General features: G+C 37.1%; 3 protein-coding genes and 2 long non-coding RNA genes across 10 annotated transcripts; 3 read left to right on the forward strand and 2 right to left on the reverse strand.

Annotated features, from left to right (window-relative positions):
- Window positions 1–3,228: 3,228 nt before the first annotated feature.
- GA1 (Terpenoid cyclases/Protein prenyltransferases superfamily protein) lies at window positions 3,229–8,912 on the reverse strand. Of its 2 annotated transcripts, none has more exons than XM_023655786.2 (14): window positions 8,705–8,912; window positions 8,462–8,542; window positions 8,272–8,360; window positions 7,536–8,026; window positions 7,246–7,469; window positions 7,011–7,131; window positions 6,823–6,935; window positions 6,533–6,762; window positions 6,253–6,368; window positions 6,058–6,156; window positions 5,725–5,976; window positions 4,944–5,076; window positions 3,882–4,076; window positions 3,229–3,652 (listed from the first exon to the last, which is right to left on the reverse strand). In XM_023655786.2, the coding sequence occupies exons 1-14, from the start codon at window positions 8,799–8,801 to the stop codon at window positions 3,413–3,415; spliced, it is 2,481 nt and encodes an 826-aa protein (XP_023511554.2). In that variant the 5' UTR covers window positions 8,802–8,912; the 3' UTR covers window positions 3,229–3,412. The 2 variants fall into 2 exon arrangements, with proteins under 2 accessions (XP_023511554.2, XP_023511553.2); XM_023655785.2 differs by having other exon boundaries at window positions 8,462–8,545.
- On the forward strand, window positions 7,852–9,736 carry LOC147789130 (uncharacterized). Its single transcript, XR_015411985.1, has 4 exons — window positions 7,852–7,990; window positions 8,100–8,153; window positions 8,243–8,366; window positions 9,269–9,736. It is a non-coding gene; the product is annotated as an uncharacterized LOC147789130 (long non-coding RNA).
- Window positions 9,737–12,751: 3,015 nt separating this feature from the next.
- On the reverse strand, window positions 12,752–18,876 carry LOC111811224 (uncharacterized). Of its 5 annotated transcripts, none has more exons than XR_015411997.1 (6): window positions 18,862–18,876; window positions 15,802–16,050; window positions 14,117–14,217; window positions 13,885–13,941; window positions 13,097–13,760; window positions 12,752–12,918 (listed from the first exon to the last, which is right to left on the reverse strand). It is a non-coding gene; the product is annotated as an uncharacterized LOC111811224 (long non-coding RNA). The 5 variants fall into 5 exon arrangements; XR_015411998.1 differs by lacking the exon at window positions 18,862–18,876 and having other exon boundaries at window positions 13,097–13,629; window positions 13,710–13,760; window positions 15,802–16,068; XR_002817515.2 differs by lacking the exon at window positions 18,862–18,876 and having other exon boundaries at window positions 13,097–13,151; window positions 13,710–13,760; window positions 15,802–16,057.
- A 59-nt stretch (window positions 18,877–18,935) lies between these two features.
- On the forward strand, window positions 18,936–20,147 carry LOC111811093 (mavicyanin). Its single transcript, XM_023697822.2, has 2 exons — window positions 18,936–19,153; window positions 19,638–20,147. Exons 1-2 carry the CDS (start codon window positions 18,973–18,975, stop codon window positions 20,030–20,032), a joined length of 576 nt encoding a protein of 191 aa, XP_023553590.2. The 5' UTR covers window positions 18,936–18,972; the 3' UTR covers window positions 20,033–20,147.
- Window positions 20,148–21,153: 1,006 nt separating this feature from the next.
- Window positions 21,154–22,760, forward strand: LOC111811892 (putative inactive patatin-like protein 9). The gene has a single exon (XM_023698943.2). It carries the CDS (start codon window positions 21,380–21,382, stop codon window positions 22,535–22,537), a length of 1,158 nt encoding a protein of 385 aa, XP_023554711.2. The 5' UTR covers window positions 21,154–21,379; the 3' UTR covers window positions 22,538–22,760.
- The last annotated feature ends 1,750 nt before the right edge of the window (window positions 22,761–24,510 follow it).

Genomic DNA, 24,510 nt, shown 5'->3' on the forward strand with positions numbered 1-24,510 from the left:
CCCCCCCCCATCAATTTCTTATACCAACAACCCTAAGCCAAACCAAACGTGAGAGCACGAGAGCTTATGTTCAAAGTAGACACTATCGTACAATTGTGGAAAGTATATTGTCTAAAATGAATAAACTTAGCCATGTCAATAGAATCCTCAAATGTCGAACAAAAGACTCCAAAAGAAAATGAGTCAAGCCTCGATTAAGGGGAGATATACTTTGTGTCAAGGGAAAGTGTTAGATGAAAGTCCCACATCGGCTAATTTAGGGAAGGATCGTGGGTTTATAATCAACAAATACTATCTCCATTGGTATAAGACTTTTTGGGGAAGTCCAAAGCAAAGTAGTGAATAATATTGGGTTGTAAGTCAATACCACTCGTTACAGTCTTTCTTCATTTTTGCAGCAGATTGTGCGACACTCACTTCTCAAAGGTGAGTTAAATCTATTTGTATTCGCGTAGCCTTACGGCTGGACATCGTATAACTTTTGGAAGGACATTTTTTTGTCGGGTTAACCCAACCAACCAAAAAACTAATATTAAAAATATTTGACTTTGTAATTGATGTTAGCGATGTATTGTGACCTGTAAATGTTCAAAATTTGTGAATAATTTTTGTAATAATTTAAAAATATAACCGATAACCCAATCCAAAAATATTGAGTTGGGTTGGGCTAAGTTAATTCTAATCTAAGTTGCTTGCAAAGCAATCCCAAATTGGGCTCCATTTTTCCTTCACGAATCGTTGTTATCTCTGTAGCGGCCCAGATTGAGCGGCAAGCAACGAGCTTCTTTCCCATGGGTTGAGCCCAAGAACTTTGTTGGGTTCGAACTCTCTTCAGCGAACCTCAACTGCATGAAACTCAACGATGATCTTCCATTCACCGCAACGAAAACAAGCAAATATGGGGAAGAATGGAAGGCACAATCAAAATGGGAGCAACCCATTTCTTGTTTGTCTTCTTCCCCACCTCTCTCTGTTTCTGTAATCATAAAAATGCGTTGTTCCCATATCCCAGGACCCCAGATTGTCCAACACTTAGCCGTATCAAATGAAACCGCCACACAGAGACAGCCAAAATATGCCAGCCTATCTCGGATGGAGAGCTCAATGTGGGCTTCCCCTGCCTCCCAATGCAATGCCACTGGTCAGTCCTTATCGAATCCATTGATTTTGTTATTGCCGACACATTGCATCCTTACATTCTTTCTGTCGTTTCCATAAGCATTATGTGGTTAAGACTTTGCTATCCTGAATGTTTAGATAGATACCTCTTTCATTCTATGAGTATCAGATGTTGAGATTTGTTCATGATTTATGCTCAAATTTGACTGCCTACAATAGCATCTAAATACCATTGTTATATGAAGTGGCACTGATGCTATATAGGATTCGTGAATGCATCATGTTTGTCTGAAAATGTAATCAATCATATCAACCTCCAGAGTTGCAATGTCTGTACTAGATATTTTTGGTTATTGGTTTTTAGTTGATGACAATCCATATGTCCCAATCAATGTGTTCATCAGCACTATGGGTAGATAGATTCGATAGGGAAGCTGAGGATAAAAGTGCACCAAATCCCACAGTCACTCCATGGATGTATTGAGATTATATTAAATGAATTGGACTTTAACACCTGAAACTTTTGCATGATTTGAAATTAGAAGTTCAGATTCCTAAACCATCCTCTTGTTCTTTATTGATTTGAACGAAGAGCATTGAAAATAAATTTATTTTGCCCCATTTAATAATGATTTTGTTCGTTCATCGTTGTTTTCTTACCATTTCTTTACTTAATAGTTTTTCACCCTTCTTAAAGAAAAATAAGATTTCTTAGCTAAATTTCACAAAAAAAAAATAATAATAATAAAAAAAAAAAAAAAAAAAAGAGAAATTCATGAGTGAACTAGTGTTTACAAGGGTGAGATACCACGTCGGTTGGGGAGGAGAACGAAGTATTCTTTATAAGGGTGTAGAAACCTCTCTCTAATAGACGCGTTTTAAAAACCTTGAAGGGAAGCCCGAAAGGGAAATCCCAAAAAGGATAATATCTGTTAGCGGTGGGTTTAGGTCGTTACAAATGGTATCAAAGCCAAACACCGAACGATGTGCCAGTGAAGGGGGGTGGTCACGAGGCGGTGTGCCAGCAAGGATGTTGGTCCCCGTAGGGGGGTGGACCTCGATTGGAGAAGGGAACGAGTGCCAGCGAGGACGCTGAGTCTCAAAGTGGGGTGGATTATGAGATCCCACGTCGGTTGGAGAGGAGAACGAAACATTTTTTATAAGGGTGTAGAAACCTCTCCCTAACAGACACGTTTTAAAAATCTTGAGGAGAAGCCTGAAAGGGAAAGCTCAAAGAGGACAATATCTTCTAGCAGTGGTATTGGACCATTACAAATGGTATCAGAGCCAAACACGGAACGATGTGCCAGTGAGGAGACTGAACCCCAAAAGGGGTGGACACGGGGCGATGTGCTAGCAAGGACGTTGGGCCCCGTAGGGAGGTGGATTGGGGGTGAGAAGGGAACGAGTGCCAGCGAGGACGCTGGGCCTCAAGGAGGATGGATTACGAGATCCCAATCGATTGGGGAGGAGAATGAAACATTCTTTATAACGGTGTAGAAACCTCTCCCTAACAAGTTTTCAGGACCCTTAACCTTCAGCTCACAACTCTACAGAAAAGGTCGGTGTCGTGGCATGCTTCTAAGACAACCAAAATTCTATCGAACTCTTAGTTTAAGCTCTACAGTTGTTGGTAGCACCTTCCATCCACTGGTGCATTCTTTGACTTTCTACTCTCCATTTTGCTGTTGAAACTCCAAATCAAAAAGGCAGATCGAAGCTCAACCACAAACGTGGTCAGCATAACTGTGTTACAAGGTACCAATTCCATTGTACTAATAGAAGGAAAAAAGTTAGAAAATACTAAGTATTTGTTGATGCTCTTTTCCACATCCGGAAGCCTAATCTTAGGGAATCTATATATATCAATGTATATATATTTATAGGTTTTGAGAGACTCCACTTATTAACCCAAACACTTCACGTGTTTGTATGTGACACTTTGTCTGCCATTGTTTCATTAGACTAAACAGGAAAAACTATTACAACAACATAAAATGCAAAGGATTTCCCTTCAAACATTTCTATGTGGCTTATCCTATTACTGCTACCTACAATCTACCTTATCCTAATAACTACTAGACCAATTGTTTAGAAGACATTCAAATCTATATCGATCGATCGAGTTGTCTCACATTAAATTGCTGTCAAAGCGGCTATGATTTGGGCTTTCAAAGATGATGTTTTCATTGACAAACAAAACGCAGACCAAAGTTTTTGTATTCCATGTGGTGAAGGATATACAAAAATTGACAATACAACATGGCTGTGCTGTGTGGCTAGCTAGCTAGGATTAGAAAACTCGTTCAAATAGGACCTTGGCAATGTGGTAGTTGATAGTCCAAGGATCGAAATAGGCAGCATAGGACGAACTTTTTGCTACCGTTAGAAATATGTTCTTGATTGGTGAGTCAATGTCATTGCCATCTGAGGAGTTTTGGATCACCATCTGCATAAGTTTCCTCATGTCTTCTTCTATCTCTGGGGGCATTTTGTTCTCTGTTTTCTCCTTATAAATCCCACCGTTTGTTACCTGACAAAATAAGACAAAGGTCAGTTTTCTCGAGAATCGAGTCTTTTCGTGTTGACCCACAGTAAAAAACCTATTCTGGAGTGTTTAAGGAGGCCAAAGATTAAGCTTGGGGGAAAGGAAAGGGAAAGGTCAATGTAATGAATGAATTAAGGGGGAAAAGGGGTGGGGAATATAATCTTTTTATTATGTGGTGTGCAGTGGGTTGTACCTCTGTGTATAAAACACTAACCTTGTGCTTTTTAAAGTGACCTAGTTGATGGCACACTTTGTTTGTGAGGTAGGAAAGCTTCTGATATTGAGGATTGGACAACAGATCCTCCAAAGTTGAACAGCCTGAGTTGAGAATTATTGTTCCCACCAATAACTCTGCCTCTTCCTTGTGCACATCTCCATCTTCTTGCCACTTAAACAGCCATTTCTCCCACTATATTTTAATCAATGAAAACATTAATCATTAATTTTCATGTAGCAAATACCAAATACCAAATTAAAATATTCAAAGTTAGCTGCATTCTTTTGGCCCTATGCCAATGGACATAAATTCTTTTGTATCTGTCTGCTTCACGTCTACTCAAATATGTGTAGATGTTGATAGGTATGGAGTATGAAGGAGTTAGTTGTTGAGGATCGTTGGGAGGGAGGGAGTGATCCCGCGTTGGCTAATTTAGGGAATGATCATGGGTTTATAAGTAAGGAATACATCTCCATTGGTACGAGACCTTTTGGAAAAGCCTAAAGTAAAGCCATGAGTGCTTATGCTCAAAGTGGACAATAACATACCATTGTGGAGGGCCGTGATTCCTAATATGATATTAGAGTCATACCCTTAACTTAGTCATGTCAATGGAATCCTCAAATGTTGAACAAAGAGATTGTGAGCTTCGAAGGTGTAGTCAAAAGTGACTCAAGTGTCGAACAAAGGGTATACTTTGTTCGAGGACTCCAAAGAAGGAGTTGAGCCTCGATTAAGGGGAGGTTGTTCGAGGGCTCCATAGGCCTCCGGAGAAGCTTTATAGTGTACTTTGTTCGAGGGGAGGATTGTTGGGAGGGAGTCCCACAATGGCTAATTAAGGAAATGATCATGGGTTTATAAGTAAGGAATACATCTCTATCAGTATGAGACCCTTTGGGGATGGACAATATCATACCATTGTGGAGGGCCGTGATTCCTAACATTAGCTACTATTAGATAGAAAAAGTCGAGATACGAATGCAATAAAGTGTTGAATGGCATTATGGAGTTGTGAATGCAAGGAGATGGTGATGTAAACAAAGCAAAATAAACTCTCACAGCTTGATGCAAATGGTGGGTGATGTCGAGACCGTGCGACACCAGTATATCCAACGAGATATTGGTTAGAGTTCGAAGCAAAATCCCAACTAGTCCTTGTCCTCCTCCCTTTTGCTGCACATTGCCTGCCCTCCTGTTAAAACAAATCCCAAAATCAGCCACTTTTCAAACCATATCAGCTTTATTCTTTCTACCACATGACACCATACATGACTTCACTTTCCACCCAACCCAACTTCTTCTTCTTCTTCTTACTAACCAAGAACAGGATTTTCTTTCTTTTTACCTTTTGAAAATTTGTAGAAAACAGAGAAGCCAATACATGACAAACATGTAGGAATGTTATGGAATAAGGTCGGGTAATGTTCGGGCGAATTCCTCCAAAAGTGCTAATAATGTTATAATAGTAATTAAAGGAGTTGGTAGATTATGATAAAGGCTAGACGTTTTAATTGTTAACTTATATGCCTGTTTTCTTTTCATGTTTTGTCAGATAGGAGATATACTTGGATCCAAACTTTCTTGGTAACTTCAAAGCTTTGAAGGCATATGTTTAGAACTGTTTAAGATAATATATTTATATGTTGTAGGCTGTTATTTGCAGTTTGACAAAGCATAAAACAAAAACCCCACTATGGTTGTACAAGCATATAGATTGAAACACAAGCATCCACGAACATATTGACACAAATAGAGACATAGGATGCCACAAACTTTCCCACATAATGGTAAGCAATTGAAAATATTGAACTTTTTTATTGAAGAAAAAGGAGAAGTGTACCACGCATTAGTATCGTAGGCTTGATCTGTTGCATCTAAGTTTATGAATTGTTGGACGAAGGCTCGTCGTTGGTCGGCATTGGCGTCCTTGAAATGGGACTCAATGGCTCCGACCAATGCAGCCGTTTTGGTCCATGCAAGCCTCTCCTTAGCCCTCTCTGGCTCGAAAATGCTACACGCTGCACCAAAATATGAGAACAAAAGGCTGGTTCTTCTCATTCCATAATCTCTCAGACTGTTCTCTGTGTACCATCTGCGCCCCAATAAAGAACCCTTAACTAATCCATCAATTTCTTAAGCATAAAGAAACAATAAGAATAGTAATCGTTCTTACTTTTGAATATCAACCCACTCATTCTGATGCAATAGTTGGCATTTGTTGTAGTCCAATTTTGCAAGCTCCAAGTATGTGTCATTGTTTACCTTGAACATCCTGCAATTATAATGATGCATCCATTCATTCATTCATTAAGTAGCTCACGTTTTTGCATGTAAATCATTCAAATTAGCTTTGTAAAGGAGTATAGACCTGTAGAGAGTTTTGCCTATCCAAATATCGTTTTCCCCACCATACTGTTCTATGAAGTAACGAGTCTCGACCCGAGGTAAACTCGCAAACCATGGAACATCAAGAGCATAACCAACCTACAATAACGTTTACGATACCCGTCGATATACCCGTTAATAGGAAGTAACCAATATCTTTGATATCTTTCATGAATATGATGTTATGGATATGAACATTGATTAGTGATATAAAAGTTAAGAACTTAATGATGTGATGTGACAAGCAAAGCTTAAATTTTGACCTCTCCAGGCAAGTCCTTGGTGATGATCCACTTGTCCAAAAGCTCATCAGCAGCCTGTTTCGCTCTGAGGAATTTGTAGGAAAATTTCTTTGCATCCTCCAGAATTTTCTCCCCCAGGAACATTACCTGATCGGAAGCCCGGTACAGGTTGAACATTCCGGTCACCGCCTGCGTCGATTGCCCCGCTATGCACACGAACTCCCCATCTTTCTCGAAATTCTTGAACACCTCTGTAATAATCAATCCCTTTATCATTGTTCAAAGCCATTAACAATTGCTTTCAATCTTACCTGCAGAAACTTCGTGGCCGAACTGCCGGAGAAGTTTGAATCCCATGGCGGTGTCGTCGATATCATAAAACTCCACATCTCTTGCCCAACATATCCCTTTATCAGTCCAATGTCTGCACCAAGAACATTAGAACAGATATCAATCTCAACCTCTGGATTACAGTGTTCTTAACCAAACTCAACAGTACCTCCGCACATAATCCACAGACTCAACGATTTCTGGGTGAAAAAATCTTGAAACCCCAAGTCGTTGTAATCTATCCACAGACCAAATATGTTCGAACAAATCCACGGGGTACACATTGGGTACTGGAAAGCGACAATAATGATGAGATCAAGAAATAAAGCAAGAAAGTTTGTAAATTTATTCAATGGGTCCGCCCCAAATATGGATATACAGCAAAAGAAGGTTGAAGATTTTACCTCCGCCATTAAAGCGGCTGACAACCGATTCCAAATATTTTAAGCAATTTGAGTTATTGGTTTTCATGAATGCAAAGGCAGTGGAAGCAGGAGATTTCAGGAAAGACCCATCTGGAGCCTGCAATTTCAGAAGCTTTCCCCAATCCAAACCCTCCATGCCTTCCATCCCTTCCAAACTATGCAATAACGTAGTGGGCACTTTATGCATTATTTCCTTCGGTATCCTGTTTTGAACACACATTTCTTAGTGCCTTCAAAAGGGTTTCATCTGAATTTAAATTCATTAATACCTTGTTAACTTTATGTTCCTTCTGTGGTTAATCTCTTGCAGCACCGGCGAGTCCGTGGGGACTTGGAGGTTCAACCTTTTAGCAAACTCCATCAACGACGGGAAGGCAACCTCAAACCCAATCAGCATGTGCTCGGCGTTCTCATCTTCCAGCTTGGAAATGTTTTTGTTTAAGAAAACCATGCCTTTCTCAGACTTGTCAGGGTGGACCTTCCATGAATTCAACGCCAAAACACAAGCCAAGGTACTGAGAATTCGATCATGAGCTGAGAATATTCCACTGTCGCCCCACGACCCATCAGGGAGTTGATTCTGTGCTATCCATTCAAGCGAAGAAGGGAACAACGGAGTCTTAACACCATCGAGAACTCTCGGTATTAGCGCCACCCAGGCCGTGTCATAAGCCGAGATGCTTATGTCACCGTCGTCCATCGAGCTCAGCATTGACTTTATCCGGTTCACTCTCTCCTCTATCTCTTTAGAAATCAACACCTGACCATATTGAACAATAAAATAATAAGAAACCATTTCAAATTTTGAGTTAGCCCAATCCCATCACATGCAGCAGGGCAAGGAGAAACAATGTCTCGAGATGCCCAAATGAGTGCATGATTGACAAGTAAGCACAACCAAGATAACTCTGACATTGACTAAACTCCATTTTACCATGCATTAACAAAACACGTTGGTTTTTACTGAGTTTTGTAGGTAAACAAATGGAAGGAAAAAGGAAGTACGTGTGCGGTAGTTTCTGATTCTATGTCATCTTCCACAAACTGCTGCCACTTTATAACTGGCACGCCACTTTGAAGCACATCGCTGTACGCTGCAGGTTAGTGTGACATATAAGGATCAACAATTCACACACACACAAAAAAAAAAAAAAAAAAAAAAAAAAAAGATTCTTTCTGAAATGGGTTTGTTTACCTTGAGTTGGAGGCTTAGAAATAGCATTGCATTTGATGATTCTGCTACTCCTGATTGATTCAACCTTGAATGAACAGCTACCTACTAAGAGTTTTGCATGTTAAAATGGATTAAAAACGACGACCCATTTGTTGATTCAACATATTCTGTTGTTCTATGGCTGATATGATAGTAAAAACACAGAAAAATCTTAGCTTTTTGAGAACCCATTTGAGTGACAGAAGGAAGGAAAGAAATGCATACCCGGCGGCGGTGTCGGCGGCCGGGAGGAGAGATTGGTGGCATCGGAGGAGGAAGGAAAAGGGGGAGAGAGAGAGAGAGAGAGAGAGAGAGCTTTCATGGAGGAGAGTTTAAGCTTCTTCTTCTTCTTCTTCTTCTGGTTGTTGGTTTTGTATGACTAAATAATGAGATTTTGTGAGTGTTCATTTTTAAAGGAAAAGAGGGGAAGGAAGAGGACAGAAACGACTTCCCATGAGATTCCCGCTCATAAGCGCTGAGGATCATCCAAAACCATGGAATTGAGGGCACTCCTGTCCTTTTCCCTCTAATTTTTTTTTTTTTTTCATAAAATCCAATTATGTTACAACAAACCCCCTCTTTTGTGTCTGTTTTTTTCTTTATTTTGCAAATATTCATTGCATTTTTCACAATTTTATTTTCTTTTCTTTCTCATGGCAAGGTTCATGGACTCATACATTCCCAATATTACCCTCTTTATGTTCTTTGCATTTATGTTCCTTTTCCTTTTTCTCTCCATTTCTTCAGTTTATTTCTTAATTTGGTACTTGATTTAACTTTCGGTTTCAGGTAAAACAATTACGTCCAAGCTGCTAAATAAAGTGTGCGTAACTTGGTTTTTATATCCTCGAGATTGCTCTCATTTAGATGCGTGAGATTCCATATTGGTCGTAAAGAAGAACAAAATATACCTTATAAGAGTATGGAAACCCCTCCTTTAACATATGGGTTTTAAAATTGTGAGACTGACAGTGATACATAATGGGTCAAAGTGGACGATATTTGTTTGAGACTGATAGTGATACATAATGGATCAAAATGGACAATATTTGTTTGTGAGACAGTGATACATAATGGGTGGACAATATTTGAGGCTGACAGTTTGATTTGAGGCCAACGTACATAATGGGTTGGACAATATTTGAGGCTAACAGTTTGATCTGGCCGACATACATAATGAGTTGGACAATATTTGAGGCTGACAGTGATACATAATGGATCAAAGTGGACAATATTTGTTTGAGATTAACACTGATACATAATAAGTCAAAGTGGACAATATTTGTTTGAGGTTGAGAGTAATACATAATGGGTCAAAGTTGACAATATTTGTTTGAGTCTGACAGTAATACATAATGGGTCAAAGTCGACAACATTTGTTTGAGTCTGATAGTGATACGTAATGGGTTAAAGTGGACAATATTTGTTTGAGTCTGTTAGTGATACATAATGGATCATTGTTTGATTGTGTGATACATAATGGGTCAACGCGGACAATATTTGTTAGTTGTGGGCTTGGATTCTTACAAATGATATTAGAGCCAAACACTGGGCGGTGATGTGCCAAGGGGGTAGACTATGAGATCCCATATCAGTTGGAAAAGGGGAACGAAACATTCCTTATAAGGGTGTAGAAAACTCTCCCTAGTAGACGTGTTTTAAAACTGGGAAGTTAACGGCGATACATAACAAGCCAAAACGGACAATATCTGCTATCAGCGAGTTTGGATTGTTACATATAGTATCGGTTCATTTTTTTCCATTTCTTCTACCTTCTAACTTAGCTTAATAGACGAAACACTTACTTTCCACCCTTCGTTTCAAGTCAAACTTGCTTAATTTACAAGTTCTTATAGTCAATTAGAATTAATAGTAATCACTCTTATTCTGACATAGTTTCGATTCATTTGTATATCTCTCCTTCACTCAAACGTCATTACACGACATGGGTGATCATCAAAAAACTTTGCCTCCGTTTTATGTGTGATTAAGCAATTTTTATCCCGAAAAATTATTTTCATAAAATTTAGCATGACTTTATACATTGCATGTATGTTCCTTTTAGCCTTCATGAATGAATCAACTTAAACTCAATTCGATATAACAAACACCTTTATTTCAATCAAAATTTAAAAATCAACTTACTTTTTTTTAACACGACGTTTAAGAAATAGGTATCGATTATAATGGCAAAAAAGTGTTGCCCCCATTAGGTGTGATTGAACAATTTATTTCCAAAAAAAAAAATTTCATAAAGTTTTTAACGATTTGATTAGTTTTAGAAGTATGAGTTTAAGATTAGAAACTTGACCCACTAAATAATGGAACTCGTTATCTCGATCAGATGTACCGATAATAATTAAATTGTTTTTACTTCCGAACCCGATTATATGGTTTATGAGTATTTATAAAAAAAAAAATGGAGATATTGATTAATTACTAATATGGACGTTTATATCAATGTAATCTTGGTGTGTGGTTGACACTGAGTATTATTAAAAAATAAGCTAAAGAATCTATAATATATGGATTAGGTCGGGTGTCTCAGTCATGTGAAGACATGTGAATGGGGTATCCTATACAATTAATTTTTATAAGATCGAGACAAAAAAAAATATTTAATTTCTGTTTATAAATACATTAATTGGGAAAATTAATATTTCACCTCTTGTAGTAGCGAGACAACGATTGTGCGACACTTGTTCTAATTCAGTGAGCAAGTCATCTGAGTAAAATTCAGACTTCGCAAACAATATTGGCGTATAGTCGAGCCTCGAGTCACTCATTTCACGGTTGACTCAGCTGAAATTACGAACAACTCATGAAATATCGACTGGCATGAATGAATAATTAATTAATTTTGTAGCTTAGTATAATTTATATGTCCATAAAAGTAATTTAAATTAATATATAAATAAATATGGTTATATTTGCTTAAATTGTTTTTATGGTAACATATATTAATATAATAAATCGTTTATTTATTTAATTACTTTATGTCAAACTTTTTATGTGTACATACACACTATTCTAAAAATATATTTATAATTGACAATAATCAATAATTTAATTAATATTTACATTTTCCAAAAAAGGGAGACAATTAAGTATATAGAATTGATATTATCCAAGTCAACCCATGATCATTGACTTCGAACAAAGTCCAACACCTTAATCGAGGCTTGACTACTATGTCTTCGAGGAGCCTCGACTTCTTTTTCTTTTGGAGTCCACTCTCCACAATAGTATGATATTGTCCACTTTGAACATAAGTTCTGGTGTCTTTGTTTTGTACTTCCCAAAAGGCCTCAAGCCAAACAGAGATAGTATTATTTGATTATAAACTCATGATCATTCTCTAAATTAACCAACAGTAAATATATATATATTTTTTTACTTTCAATTTTTCATATTTAAAAATTATATTATTAAACTTTTGAATTTTCTTATAATTATTTGTAAATGATTGAACATTACTTTCTTAAACATTTTATTCTCAGGCATTATACACAAAATTAATTATAAATATTTTTATATGGTAAGGATGCTTTTTTCCAATCTGTCATTTTAGACGTATTCTTTTTTAAGATTGGAGGTTTAAACTCCCGTCTCCACGTTCATTGTACTAAAAAAATTAATTTTTATTTTTTAAATTCAGAGGTTTGATTCTATCCTAATTTTCACAAAATTTCCACCAAGAATTTTACAAAAATAAATAAAAACTAAAAGTTGAGGACAATATTTTAAACAATTTTTAGAATATTATATCTTAAAATTAAATGTTTCAAACGAACCAATAATTTTTATATGAAATAATTAAAAAATTGTTAGTTTGTGATAAAAATGCGGACAAAATTAAAAATAAGTTCATAAATTACATTATTTTCAATTAAGTTTCGATTTTATTAGTTAAGGAATCCTTTGTTACATATATATATATATATATATATATATATATATATAATATGTAAATTACTATTATTTATTTAATTATTTATCTTAAATTTCTAAATACTTCATTTTTTTCACTATTAAATTTCAAAAAGATTTTATGAAGCTAATTTATATTAATATTAAAAAAAAATTAGAAATTTAAGAAATATTAAAAAAACTAGTTAGTGTTTGATTTAATTTTTTTTAATTTTTAATTTTGTATCTAATAGATCATCTTCTCCGATTTATTGTGACTACTAATTTTCTCTCCGGTCTACCTACTCACAAATTAAGACGTTTTTTGGTTACGATCAAAACAATTCCCGCATAACTCTTACGTTTCAGACAAGCAAATTTCTTCTTTTTATTTCAATCTATTGATGTTTCGGAAAAAATTGTTATTTCTCTTTCTCTACAGAGTAATCTATCGTTTGTTCCAAGTCCCAACATACTGAAAATCATGCATTTTGAGCGCAACTCACGTGGTCTCACAGCTTCAACAGCTCCTGAAATACAATAGGAATGCATGTTGATTATTATGATTATGGTACAAACATAATAGTGGCTGGCTAATCAAATGGGTTCTTCGGTGATCTTGCAAATACTTAATATCAGTGAATGGAACAGAATAGAATCTTGTAGGCTTTGATAATAGTTCTGATACCAAAAAGGAGTTCATTATACCTCTCTTTCTGTTTGTATATGCCATCAACCTTCATGTAGTCATCAGAGTCAGATTCTGCACAACCAAATTATGTTCGGGAGAGGTTTTCACACCCATATAAAAAATGTTTCGTTCTCCTCTCCAATCGATGTGGGATCTCACAATCCACCACTCTTTAGGCCCCAGCATCCTCTCTGACACTCGTTCTCCTCTCCAATCGATGTGAGATTTTACAATCCATCCTCCCCTTCGGGACCCAACATCCTTACTGGCACATCACACGGTATCCACCCTCTTCAGGACTCACCGTCCTTGTGGGCTCACCGCCCGGTGTCTAACACTGATACCATTTGTAACAGCCTAAGCTCACCGTTAGCAAATATTGTCCTCTTTGGGTTTGGACTCTTCCTTTCGAACTTTCCCTCAAAGTTTTTAAAACGTGTTTGCTAGGGAGAGGTTTCCACACCCTTATAAAGAATGCTTCGTTCTCCTTCCCAACCGATGTGGGATCTCACACTGCATCCTTAGTTCCTCTCCAGTCTTATGTGTGAAGCTACTTGAATATTAATTGAAAATAAGTGATGTAGGACCAAAAGCTCTTAACTAAGTGAGTTAAGAGAAGCAACAACGAACCTGCACATCACTTGACAAGTCTCTCACATTATCTTCCCAAAGTTTTTTCACCTGACACGAATGATAAAAACATTTAAGGATTGAGGAGCTTGGTCTTGGGAAGGCAGATCAATAAAACTTTAAATCAGAAGAAAAGCACCACAAGATTAGGTTATCAGATGTATGCTTTGCTGACCTTTTCCAGTTTTTCATACGCTTTCAAAGCATCTCTTCTTATATTTCTCATTGCCACCTATAAACAAACAGATGCAGGATATCATCCAAAGAGTTCATGATTACGTTCGCCTCCTATTTATGGTACATATTTTGTAAAGATCTTATTTACGGTAGATTATATTTCGTATATATATCCATTAGGCCGTGCTTTCAAAATGTACTTTGTTGATTCTGTTGGTTGGTGTACATACCTGAAATCATCCATAAAATCTTTAACCAATATTCCTCATTGAAGTTTCTCTCCTGTTCTTTTGTGTTCATGTTGATCGAGTGTGCGCGTTGTTGTGCGATCCTAACAGATCAGTAGCAGCTTAAGCATTAAAGCCAATGAAAAAGTGCGGTACTGGCTTTATCGTCCACATTCAAGTGCTAACAATGTGCAACATTCCATTAGTGTCAAACACATATTTACATATTGAAACTAAACCTTTGGAATTTGCATTAAATCTAGATATCATAATCTCAAAAGAAATGTATCCAATAAGCATGGATATAATACAACATGAAAATAGTGACACGTTGTTTTTTACAAATCTAGAACACGAACACGGCAAAGACAAGTTAAAAAAATGATGCAAAATGGAAATTTAAATTCATTAAGGGTTGGATTTCCTTTATATTTTTGTAATAATAGATATATGTTAAGTGTGTATTTGTTAAGAATCACGACTCTTCACAATGGTATGATATTGTCTACTTTCAGCATAAGCTCTCATATGGTATGATGTTGTCTACTTTCAGCATAAGCTCTCATATGGTATGATGTTGTCTACTTTCAGCATAAGCTCTTATAGTTTTACTTTGGGCTTCCCAACCGAGCTCGTACCAATGGACTTATAAACTCATGATCATTCACTAAATTAGACAACGTGAGACTCCCTCCCAACAATCCTCAATCATTGTAGAGTGCTACTGTAACGGTCCAGATCCGCCGCTAGCAGATATTTGTCCTCTTTGGGCTTTTCCTTTCGGACTTTCCCTCAAAGTTTTAAAACGCGTCTACTAGGAGAAGGTGTCCACACCCTTATAAATGGTGTTTTGTTCTCCTCCCCAACCAATGTGGGACATCAAATCCACCCCCCTTCGGGGCCCAGCGTCCTTACTTGGCACACCGCCTCCCTAACCAATGTGGGACATAACAATCCACCCCCCCTTCGGGGCCCAACGTCCTCGCTGGCACTCTTTCCTTCCTCCAATCGATGTGGGACTGCCACCAAATCCACCCCTTTCAAGGTCAGCGTTCTTACTGGCACACCGCCTCATGTCTACCCCCTTCGGGGAACAGCGAGAAGGCTGACATATCGTCCGGTGTCTGGCTCCGATACCATTTGTAACGGCCCAGATCCACCGCTAGCAGATATTTTCCTCTTTGGGCTTTCCCATTCGGGCTTCTAGCTTTAAAGTCTACTAGGGGAAGGTCTCCACACCCTTATAAATGGTGTTTTGTTCTCCTCCTCAACCAATGTAGGACACCACAATCCACCTCCCTTCGGGGCCAGCATCCTTACTGGCACACTGCCTCCCCAACCAATGTGGGACATCACAACTACTTTCACAATAATGTCAGAAGACTAGATAAGTTACTTACTTGTATATCCATGAGCATTCACTAAATTAGCCAACGTGGACTCCCTCCCAATCATTCTCAGCAATTTTTTTAGAATATTTGCTAAAACCACCGCATCTAAACGGTAATGAAATTCGACTAATATCTTTTTAAGCTTTTACATGAAAGTAAGACGATAAGCGTTAAATAATGCAAAAAATAGAAATTAAACCCTAGAAGGAGGCCGATTGGGGGAAGAAGAAATCATCAATAAACAAACGAACAGAAATGTCGAAAGAGAAACCAAATCTGAGTTGAAGAGAGACGAACCTCGGTTTGAAAGAAAGGACTTAGGGAGGCGTAGGACGGAGCGGACAGTGGTGGCGGAGGGAGAAAGGCGCCGCCATGGCAGCGTAAACGAACGAATCGGAGAAGATAAGGCGGAAGTGGTTAAACGTTGAGCAGCAGATCGCGGCTGGGCCAAATTCAAATCCTTGACAGCTGGTGGATAAGAAATTGGTTTAGAAATTTTGGCATCAGCGAAGGGTGTTTGGATGCGACGAATACAGTATTCCGTGACTGGACAGAACAAATACTTATCAAGGTTAGGAGTGAAAAAAAGTAAAACGCCTAATTAATGGAGGAATTAAGGGACTCGATAATGATTTTAATAACAAAAAAAAAAAAAAAGTCAAAGACACGTAAAAGTACAATAAATTATGCCACGTGTTTGTTTTTTTTATAATAATTATTGAACTTATATTAAACTAATGTCTCAATTATCTGCCCGTCACGTAATAATCTCGGAATATAAATTTAAAAAACTAGATTATTTGAATAATCTATGTAGGTCATGTAATTCTCTCGAGATATAAATTGATATGAACCAAGAGACATCAATCATACAATATACTTCAATGAAGATGTGAAGAAAAGGTTGTCAAAATTATCAAAAAAAATGTTTCAATTCATGCTACATTGAAGAAGAATGAAGTTTGATTGTTGTAAATTTTGGGTGGGTTACAATTTAGAGTTATTGTATTTATTTTAAGACTATTTACTTTAGGTTACATTTACATAATGGCTAATTATGGTCATTAAGTATGAATGTTACAACTTTTGGAATGCCTTTAATTGTTTTATTTTGAGGCTATATAAAGCCATGTATGTTGTATTTGTAAGGGAGACTTGGAAAATATATAGTAAAGAAGCATTTGTGCTTTCCTTTAGCCAATGGCTAAGTTTCTTTGCAATTCTATGTAGTTTAGATTGCATGTAGAATCATTCAAGCTCGACATGATCAATCTTGCTTGTGGAGTGATTCGAATCTCAAACAAGTGTTTGAGATATTTGATCAACAAGAGTCATTCAAGCTAGACATGATCGATCTTGCTTGTGGAGTGATTCGAATCTCAATCAAGTGTTCTTGCCTTGAGATATTCGATCAACAAGGTAATCCGAATCTTATTCCCCTTGTATTGATTCCATATCTTATCATTTGGTATCAGAGCTTCAGGCTCAAGATCGGATATATGTTTCCTTTGCGTTTCTCTCAATTTGATTTTTATTTATTTTCATCTTTTTAGTTTTTAATCGACCCAGAGTTCAAAATTCAATCTTTGCTCTATTTAAAATTTTTAGAGGTGAGAATGAGAGCTTCATTTGTGTAACTGAGTGGAAAAAAGAGTGTCCTAAAATTTCCTTGAGTGTATACTCGTGAGGAGAGTGTTGTGAGTTCCTTCGTATTTCCATAACTTATTTTTTGCAGCAAAGTTTCACAAATAGATTCGAGGACGAATCCTCTTGAAGAAGTGGAGAATGATATGAACCAAGAGACATCAATCATACAATATACTTCAATGAAGATGTGAAGAAAAGATTGTCAAAATTATCAAAAAAAATGTTTCAATTCATGCTACATTGAAGAAGAATGAAGTTTGATTGTTGTAAATTTTGGGTGGGTTACAATTTAGAGTTATTGTATTTCATTAATGTATTTTAAGACTATTTACTTTAGGTTACATTTACATAATGGCTAATTATGGTCATTAAGTATGAATGTTACAACTTTTGGAATGCCTTTAATTGTTTTATTTTGAGGCTATATAAAGCCATGTATGTTGTATTTGTAAGGGAGACTTGGAAAATATATAGTAAAGAAGCATTTGTGCTTTTGTTTAGCCGATGGCTAAGTTTCTTTGCAATTCTATGTAGTTTAGATTGCATGTAGAATCATTCAAGCTCGACATGATCAATCTTGCTTGTGGAGTGATTCGAATCTCAAGCAAGTGTTCTTGCCTTGAGATATTTGATCAACAAGAATCATTCAAGCTAGACATGATCGATCTTGCTTGTGGAGTGATTCGAATCTCAAACAATGTTCTTGCCTTGAGATATTCGATCAACAAGGTAATTGAACTTATATTAAACTAATGTCTCAATTATCTGCCCGTCACGTAATAATCTCGGAATATAAATTTAAAAAACTAGATTATTTGAATAATCTATGTAGGTCATGTAATTCTCTCGAGATATAAATTTAAAAAATTCGATCATTTAAACAATCTGTAAGTCACGTTGTCCTCTTAAGATATAAACTTAAATATAACGACCCAAAATTTCTAGTTAATTTAAGGTTGTTATTGTATACATATCATAAACATTGAATGGAGAAATACTTCATTTAAACTTTCAGCTTAATACACAGTCATGGACTTACCTGTTTTGAAAACACTTTTAAAAACGACACAACTCGAGACTATGGAAAGACTCAATTATTTAGACAAATTTTTGGTCACGTGGTCCTCTGAAAATATAAATTCAAAAGACTCGACCATTTTAAACAATTTGTAGGTCACACAGTCCTCTCGAGATATAAATTTAAAAAACTTAATCATTTAAACAATCTGTAAGTCACATAGTCTTTTCGAGATATAAACTTAAAAGAGTCGATCATTTAAACAATCTATAAGTCACATAGTCTTTTCGAGATATAAACTTAAAAGAGTCGATCATTTAAACAATCTTCAGGCCACATAGTCCTCTCGAGATAGAAATTTAAAAGACTAAATCATCGAAACAGTCTATAAGTCACGTAGTCTTCTCGAGATATAAATTTTAAAAACTAAATCATTTAAACAGTCTGTAAGTCACGTAATCCTCTCGAGATACAAATTAAAAAAAAAAACGCGATCACTTAAACAATCTGTAGGTCACAAAGTTCTCTCGAGATATAAATTTAAAAAGACTCGATCATTTAAACAATTTGTAGGCCACATAATGCTCTCAAGATATAAATTTAAACCACGGTTAATAATGGGGTTACAGGTGGCTATAGCTGTTTTACCATAATTATTAGGACGTAAGAATTCTCAACGATTAACTTTTTACCGGAACAAGGTAAATTCCGTCTGAGCTTGGTTTGACCGCTTCCAGCTTCAATAAGAGAGAGGAGTTTCTAGATATTTCTTCTCCCACTCACAATTCTCTCTCTCTCTAGGCATGGGTTTGGGGAAGAAGATGGGTTGGGCGCTGCTGTGGATCTGCGCAATGGGGATGTTTACACTGTCGGCGGCGGCTACGGTCCACAAAGTCGGCGACTCTACTGGCTGGACCACTCTCGTCCCCTACGATTATGCTAAGTGGGCTTCTTCCAACAAATTCCATGTCGGCGACTCCCTCTGTAAGCTCCTCTCCCTAATTTCTTTACATTCTCTGTAAATTTTGAGCTCTATGAGTCGAGCATCCGAGAAGATTGTTGGGAAAGAGTTCCACGTTGGTTAATTTAAGAAATGATCCTAAGTTCATAAGTAAGGAATACTGTTAGGTATAATATTGTCCGAGTATAAGCTCTCATGTCTTTGATTTGGGCTTCCCCAAAAGCCTCGTACCAATGGAAATAGTATTCACGCGTGTAAAGTCATGATCTTCCACTAAATTAACCAACGTGGGACTCACTCCCAATAGTCCTCAACAAATACATCTCTGTCGGTACAAGTCTTTTTAGAAAACCTAAAGCAAAGCTACGGAATTTTAGAAATGCTTTTAACTTAGTTATGGGTTCGGATTACTAACATGGTACGAGAGTCATGCCCTTATTAACTTAGCTATGTATACGATTTACAAGTAAGGAATAGGAATGTAAGAGCTTAATTTGGGAACTGCAGTGTTCAACTACAACAACAAGTTCCACAATGTCTTGCAAGTGGACCAAGAGCAGTTTAAGTCCTGCAACTCATCTTCTCCGGCGGCGTCGTACACCTCCGGCGCAGACTCCATCCCTTTGAAGAGGCCTGGAACGTTCTACTTCCTGTGTGGCATCCCGGGGCACTGTCAATTGGGTCAGAAGGTGGAAATCAAGGTCGACCCAGGTTCATCCTCCGCGCTGCTAGCTCCGTCGTCAGCCCCAAGTCAAAGCCCACTACCCAATGGGCCTGCACCACTGGGCACACCCTCGGCTCTTGCTCCGCCGCCAAGCGCTGCCTCCACTGTCTCTTACTACTCGCTGCTCTGCCTCCCTCTGGCTGCTTATGTCGTTGCCTTCTACTCTCTGTGTGTTTGAATTTCAATGTTTTAGACTCTCCACTACTACTTCTACTCTGAATGTTGGACTCACCTCTAATGTTGTTGTTTCTTGTTTGTAGTATCATATGAGAATGCCCTTTATCTTCTTTGCATTTTCCTACCTAATTTGTACGTCGAGTTGGGTCGATCCGATCCTAAAAAGTGTAGAATCGTGCTCGATTCAACCCCAATTTGATAGGACCCAAGGCACTATTTGGGTCTAAACCGAGCCAATCCAACTTTTCATAGTTGAGTATGAGGTCCAACCTTTGAGCTTAGCTCGTTGGATCGAAGTTTAGGGGTCGACTCTTTTTGTGTGAAGGGAGTTTCTCCAAGCCGCAGAATTACATGAACAGAAAATGGTCCGAATAGAACAAGCCCGTTAGGAGAAGTGCTATTACCTTGTCAAAGCTCAAAGGATCAAAGTTTAGGGGTCGACTCTTTTTGTGTGAATGGAGTTTCTCCAAGCTGCAGAATTACATGAACAGAAAAGGGTCGGAATAGAACAAGCCTGCTAGGAAAAGTGCTATTATCTTGTTACCAAAATAGAAACTACTCGAAGACAGGCATGGCCCCCTAAGGAAACGAAAGGGCTTCGTCTTACTCATGCTCGAGCCTTACTCGTGGCTTAGGAAAGACAAGAATAAAGTCTATTACTAATCCGCTTTTATTAATTAATAAAATTATTTGCATTTTTATCACTTATGGCAAGGTACAACAAAAAGAAAATACTTATCTTCACCACTTTATTTATTCTTTTTCTTTTGTTTTTTATTTTATTTTATTTATTTTTAAAATAATTATTCTTGATAATATAAATAAATAAATAAATTATATTATATTTATTGTAATTGAACTCTACCGTTACATGAACGAATCAAGAACATATGAGAATTATTAAAAGAAATTAAAGTTAGTAAATATACTAACAATATCTTTAAGAGACTCAATATAGTAACTTAAAGTTAAGTGTGTTTTGCTTAGAACAATTTAATATTGAGTTATCGACTTAGAATTATTTGACCAAGTAATTGGTAGAAGTTTTCGTATGAATTAATAACCCGACCAACTTGAACTACTTAACCCAAAGCTATAAAAGTTGGGTTCGATTATATTTCTAACTCAACTGGTTGGGTTGGGTCAATTGTGAACTCTATACAGAGTTGCTACCCAACCTTGTTGGATAATATATAAGCAGCACGCACCCGCACCACCAGGAGCGCAGCCACGCCTCCTCCCACTGTCTTCTTCTTCAGTCTTCACTATTTCATTCCCTTGCTTCCATTACTCATGCTCCTTCACTTCACCCAACATTGCTAAACGTTCCTTACAGTTTCCATCTCCCATGGAGCTCGGCAACGTCACTCTCCAGATCTTCTCCAATCTCGAACAGAAATGGCTTTCCCAGTGCCAAAACTCCAACAAAACTCGAATTCTTACCATCGATGGCGGCGGAACCACCGCTCTTGTAGCCGGCGCCTCTCTTCTCTACTTAGAGGACCAGATCCGCATCAAAACCGCTAATCCCCAGGCTCGAATCGCCGATTATTTCGACCTCGTTGCTGGTACTGGTATTGGCGCTATTCTCGCCTCAATGCTCGTCGCCGATGATGGATTCGGCCGCCCGCTTTTCACTGCTAAGGATGCTGTGGATTTCCTTTCCGAGAGGAAATCCGAGATGTTCAAGATGAAGAATGCAGGGGTGTTTTCCCGACGCCGATTGTTCTCTGCTAAATCCATGGATAAAGTCCTAAAGGAAGCTTTTCGAAATGGCGATGGGAAGCCATTGACGCTTAAGGACGTGTGTAAGCCTCTTCTGATTCCCTGCTTTGATCTAAAGAGCTCTGCTCCATTTGTGTTTTCCAGAGCCGACGCTTCCGAGTCGCCGAGCTTTAACTTCGAGCTTTGGAAGGTCTGCCGCGCAACGTCCGCGACGCCGAATCTCTTCAAACCGTTCAATCTGACCTCCATCGACGGAAAAACCTCATGCTCTGCAATCGACGGTGGTTTGGTAATGAACAATCCGACGGCCGCGGCCGTCACTCACGTACTCCACAATAAACAGGATTTCCCGTTGGTGAATAGCGTGGAGGATCTCCTGGTTTTATCATTGGGCAATGGACCTTCAAGCTTATCGCGCGGAAGAAATTTCAGCCGAAACGGGGAGTGTTCGCCTTCTTGGATTGTCGATATTGCGATGGATGGAGTGTCCGAAACCATAGATCAGATGTTGGGCAATGCATTCTGTTGGAATCGAGGCGACTATGTAAGGATTCAGGTGAATGATTTGAAGAAGAAGGGATTGGTTGAAGATTTGCTGAAAGAAAAGGGTTCAGAATCGGTTCCGTTTGGCGGGAAGCGCTTGTTGATGGAGACGAACGAAGTAAGAATCGAGGGGTTTGCGCAGCGCCTGGCTGCTGCATCAAGCAACGGCAGCCTGCCGCCCAGTCCCTGCAAGAATTTCAACATCACTCCCTTTGCCTCGCCACCGCCTCTCAATTAACAATTCCAGCATAGTTTGATTATATGTTTGTGTAAATATTATGTTTGTGTTCGCTTCTTAGATCGAATAATTTGTTTACAAGATACTCTTTAGATATCTTGTTTTCTTGAATTTAGAAGCGAAAACAAAAGAGGAAGCAAAACAAAATGTGAGCGTTCCTCTTATTGGTATGCTTGTTAAATGCATCCATGATTCTTGCTTAATAGTCAGAGTTTCTTTGTCACTCTCAGTCTCACTCAAGTCTCTTAGACTCGTTCCTCTATTTTATTACATAATTTTTAGGATTTATGCGTTTTTTTTCGTTCTCCTATATTCATGAATCCAACAAAAGTGCAATTATGCTACGGAGCTGCTCGTGTTGCGAAAATTTGTTGTTGCTTAGACGATCATTTACTTTTATCATTTTGGACAGGCACTATTTTGTGATGTCATTTTGAGGTTATTATAGAGGAATTGTCCGCCACGAAACAAGTGATGAAACATAAGAATTCTCCTTAATGAGATGAACAGTCTCGATACAATGCCACCTAGCCGAGTACAATTGAGAAATTTATGGTTTGTGTGAGATCCCACATCTATTAAGAGATGAACGAGTGTCAGCGAGAACGTCAGGTTCCGAGGGGGTGGACTGTGAGATCGCACATCAGTGGGAGAGAAGAACGAAACATTCTAGTATAAATATTATCAATTAATTATATTGTCATTTTAAAATAATTATTTTGGTAAATAAACTACAAAATTTTAATGGATGAAGACAAATTAATATATTCCTTTCTTTCTTGGTAAGCTAAAGTGAGAGTTTGGGTCCACCTTAATTATGGAATTAATTTAAAATATAATCTGTTTTTATTATTTTAATTTTTTTTTTTTTACTATTTTTGCCTTTATTCCTTTTTTAGTTATTTATTTATTTATTTATTTATTATTATTAAATAAAAAAGAAAATATATTACTTTTTGGAGGGAAATTAAATAAAATAATGTGATTTTAAAAGTGAATATTTTAAAGTGAAAGCATTAATTATATTATAAGCGAGTTGCAAGAAAATTATTGAAATGATTCCTCTAGAAACATTAATCATATAAGCCATTTAGTAATTTTAGGTGATTTTTTTTTAATTTCTTAATTTATAAAATTAAGAAAAAAAAGTTTAAAAATTAAATTAAATTAAAAACTTTTTTTTAAGACACTAATTTATAAATTTATGGTAAAATACAAAAAAAAAAAAATATTATTTATAATTAATAAAATATAAATTTATTGAGAATTTAAACTCATAAAAAAAACATACTAAACAAAATTAGTCACATTTAATTGACCAATAAGGGGTTTTTCTACTATAATATGAGAAAACGTCAAAGCTCGCTATTCACTCTTGTTTTGACTCGAACCCACGAGAAATTGTTAAGTGAAGCTACCATAATAATGTCTAGTAGCACGAAATGGACGAGCGAAAGGTGCGATACCGTGGAGTGAAGAATATCTCGAGTCTCGTGTAGGTTCATGAGCAAAGCTGCAAGGCCGAGCTCGGGGTGTGGACTATTTTTTTTTTTATCTCAATCATATTATATAATATATATAATAAAGTGTGGGCATGCAATTAGTTATGGAGTCCCTTCAATGTTTTTTTTAAAATATTTTTTTAATGAAGAAAAAATGTAAATGCGATATAATTATGATTTTAATTAATAGATAAATAATATATAATTAATGTAAAAGGGATAGGGCATTGGATAATATGCATGGTCCTACAATCATTTAGTGGCTGCCTGGTGTGGCCCCTTGCTTACCGACACCGAATCATGTATATATATCTCCATAAGATACTTTGATCAAGGCTACTTGAATGATTCAAGCATGCAAATCTAAATATAAAAGAGGTAAAAGAACACGTTCATGACTCGAAACTGCATACCAATAGAAACTTGCTAGAACACGCTCTTGACTCGAAATATCTCATACAAATAGAGATA

Source organism: Cucurbita pepo, chromosome 15 (genome assembly GCF_057944985.1).
Source record: "Cucurbita pepo subsp. pepo isolate OVF chromosome 15, ASM5794498v1, whole genome shotgun sequence".
NCBI lineage: Eukaryota > Viridiplantae > Streptophyta > Magnoliopsida > Cucurbitales > Cucurbitaceae > Cucurbita > Cucurbita pepo.

Bases quoted from the DNA above. Each gene is read 5' to 3' on its own strand.
- GA1 (XM_023655785.2), bottom strand. From the start codon at position 8,801: ATGAAAGCTCTCTCTCTCTCTCTCTCTCTCTCTCCCCCTTTTCCTTCC. The intron at 8,027-8,271 runs GTACTTCCTTTT...CAATATGGTCAG, and splicing joins AATCAGAAACTACCGCACAC to GTGTTGATTTCTAAAGAGAT. The intron at 5,977-6,057 runs GTAAGAACGATT...ATTGGGGCGCAG, and splicing joins GAGTGGGTTGATATTCAAAA to ATGGTACACAGAGAACAGTC.
- LOC111811093 (XM_023697822.2), top strand. From the start codon at position 18,973: ATGGGTTTGGGGAAGAAGATGGGTTGGGCGCTGCTGTGGATCTGCGCA. The intron at 19,154-19,637 runs GTAAGCTCCTCT...TGGGAACTGCAG, and splicing joins CCATGTCGGCGACTCCCTCT to TGTTCAACTACAACAACAAG.
- LOC111811892 (XM_023698943.2), top strand. From the start codon at position 21,380: ATGGAGCTCGGCAACGTCACTCTCCAGATCTTCTCCAATCTCGAACAG.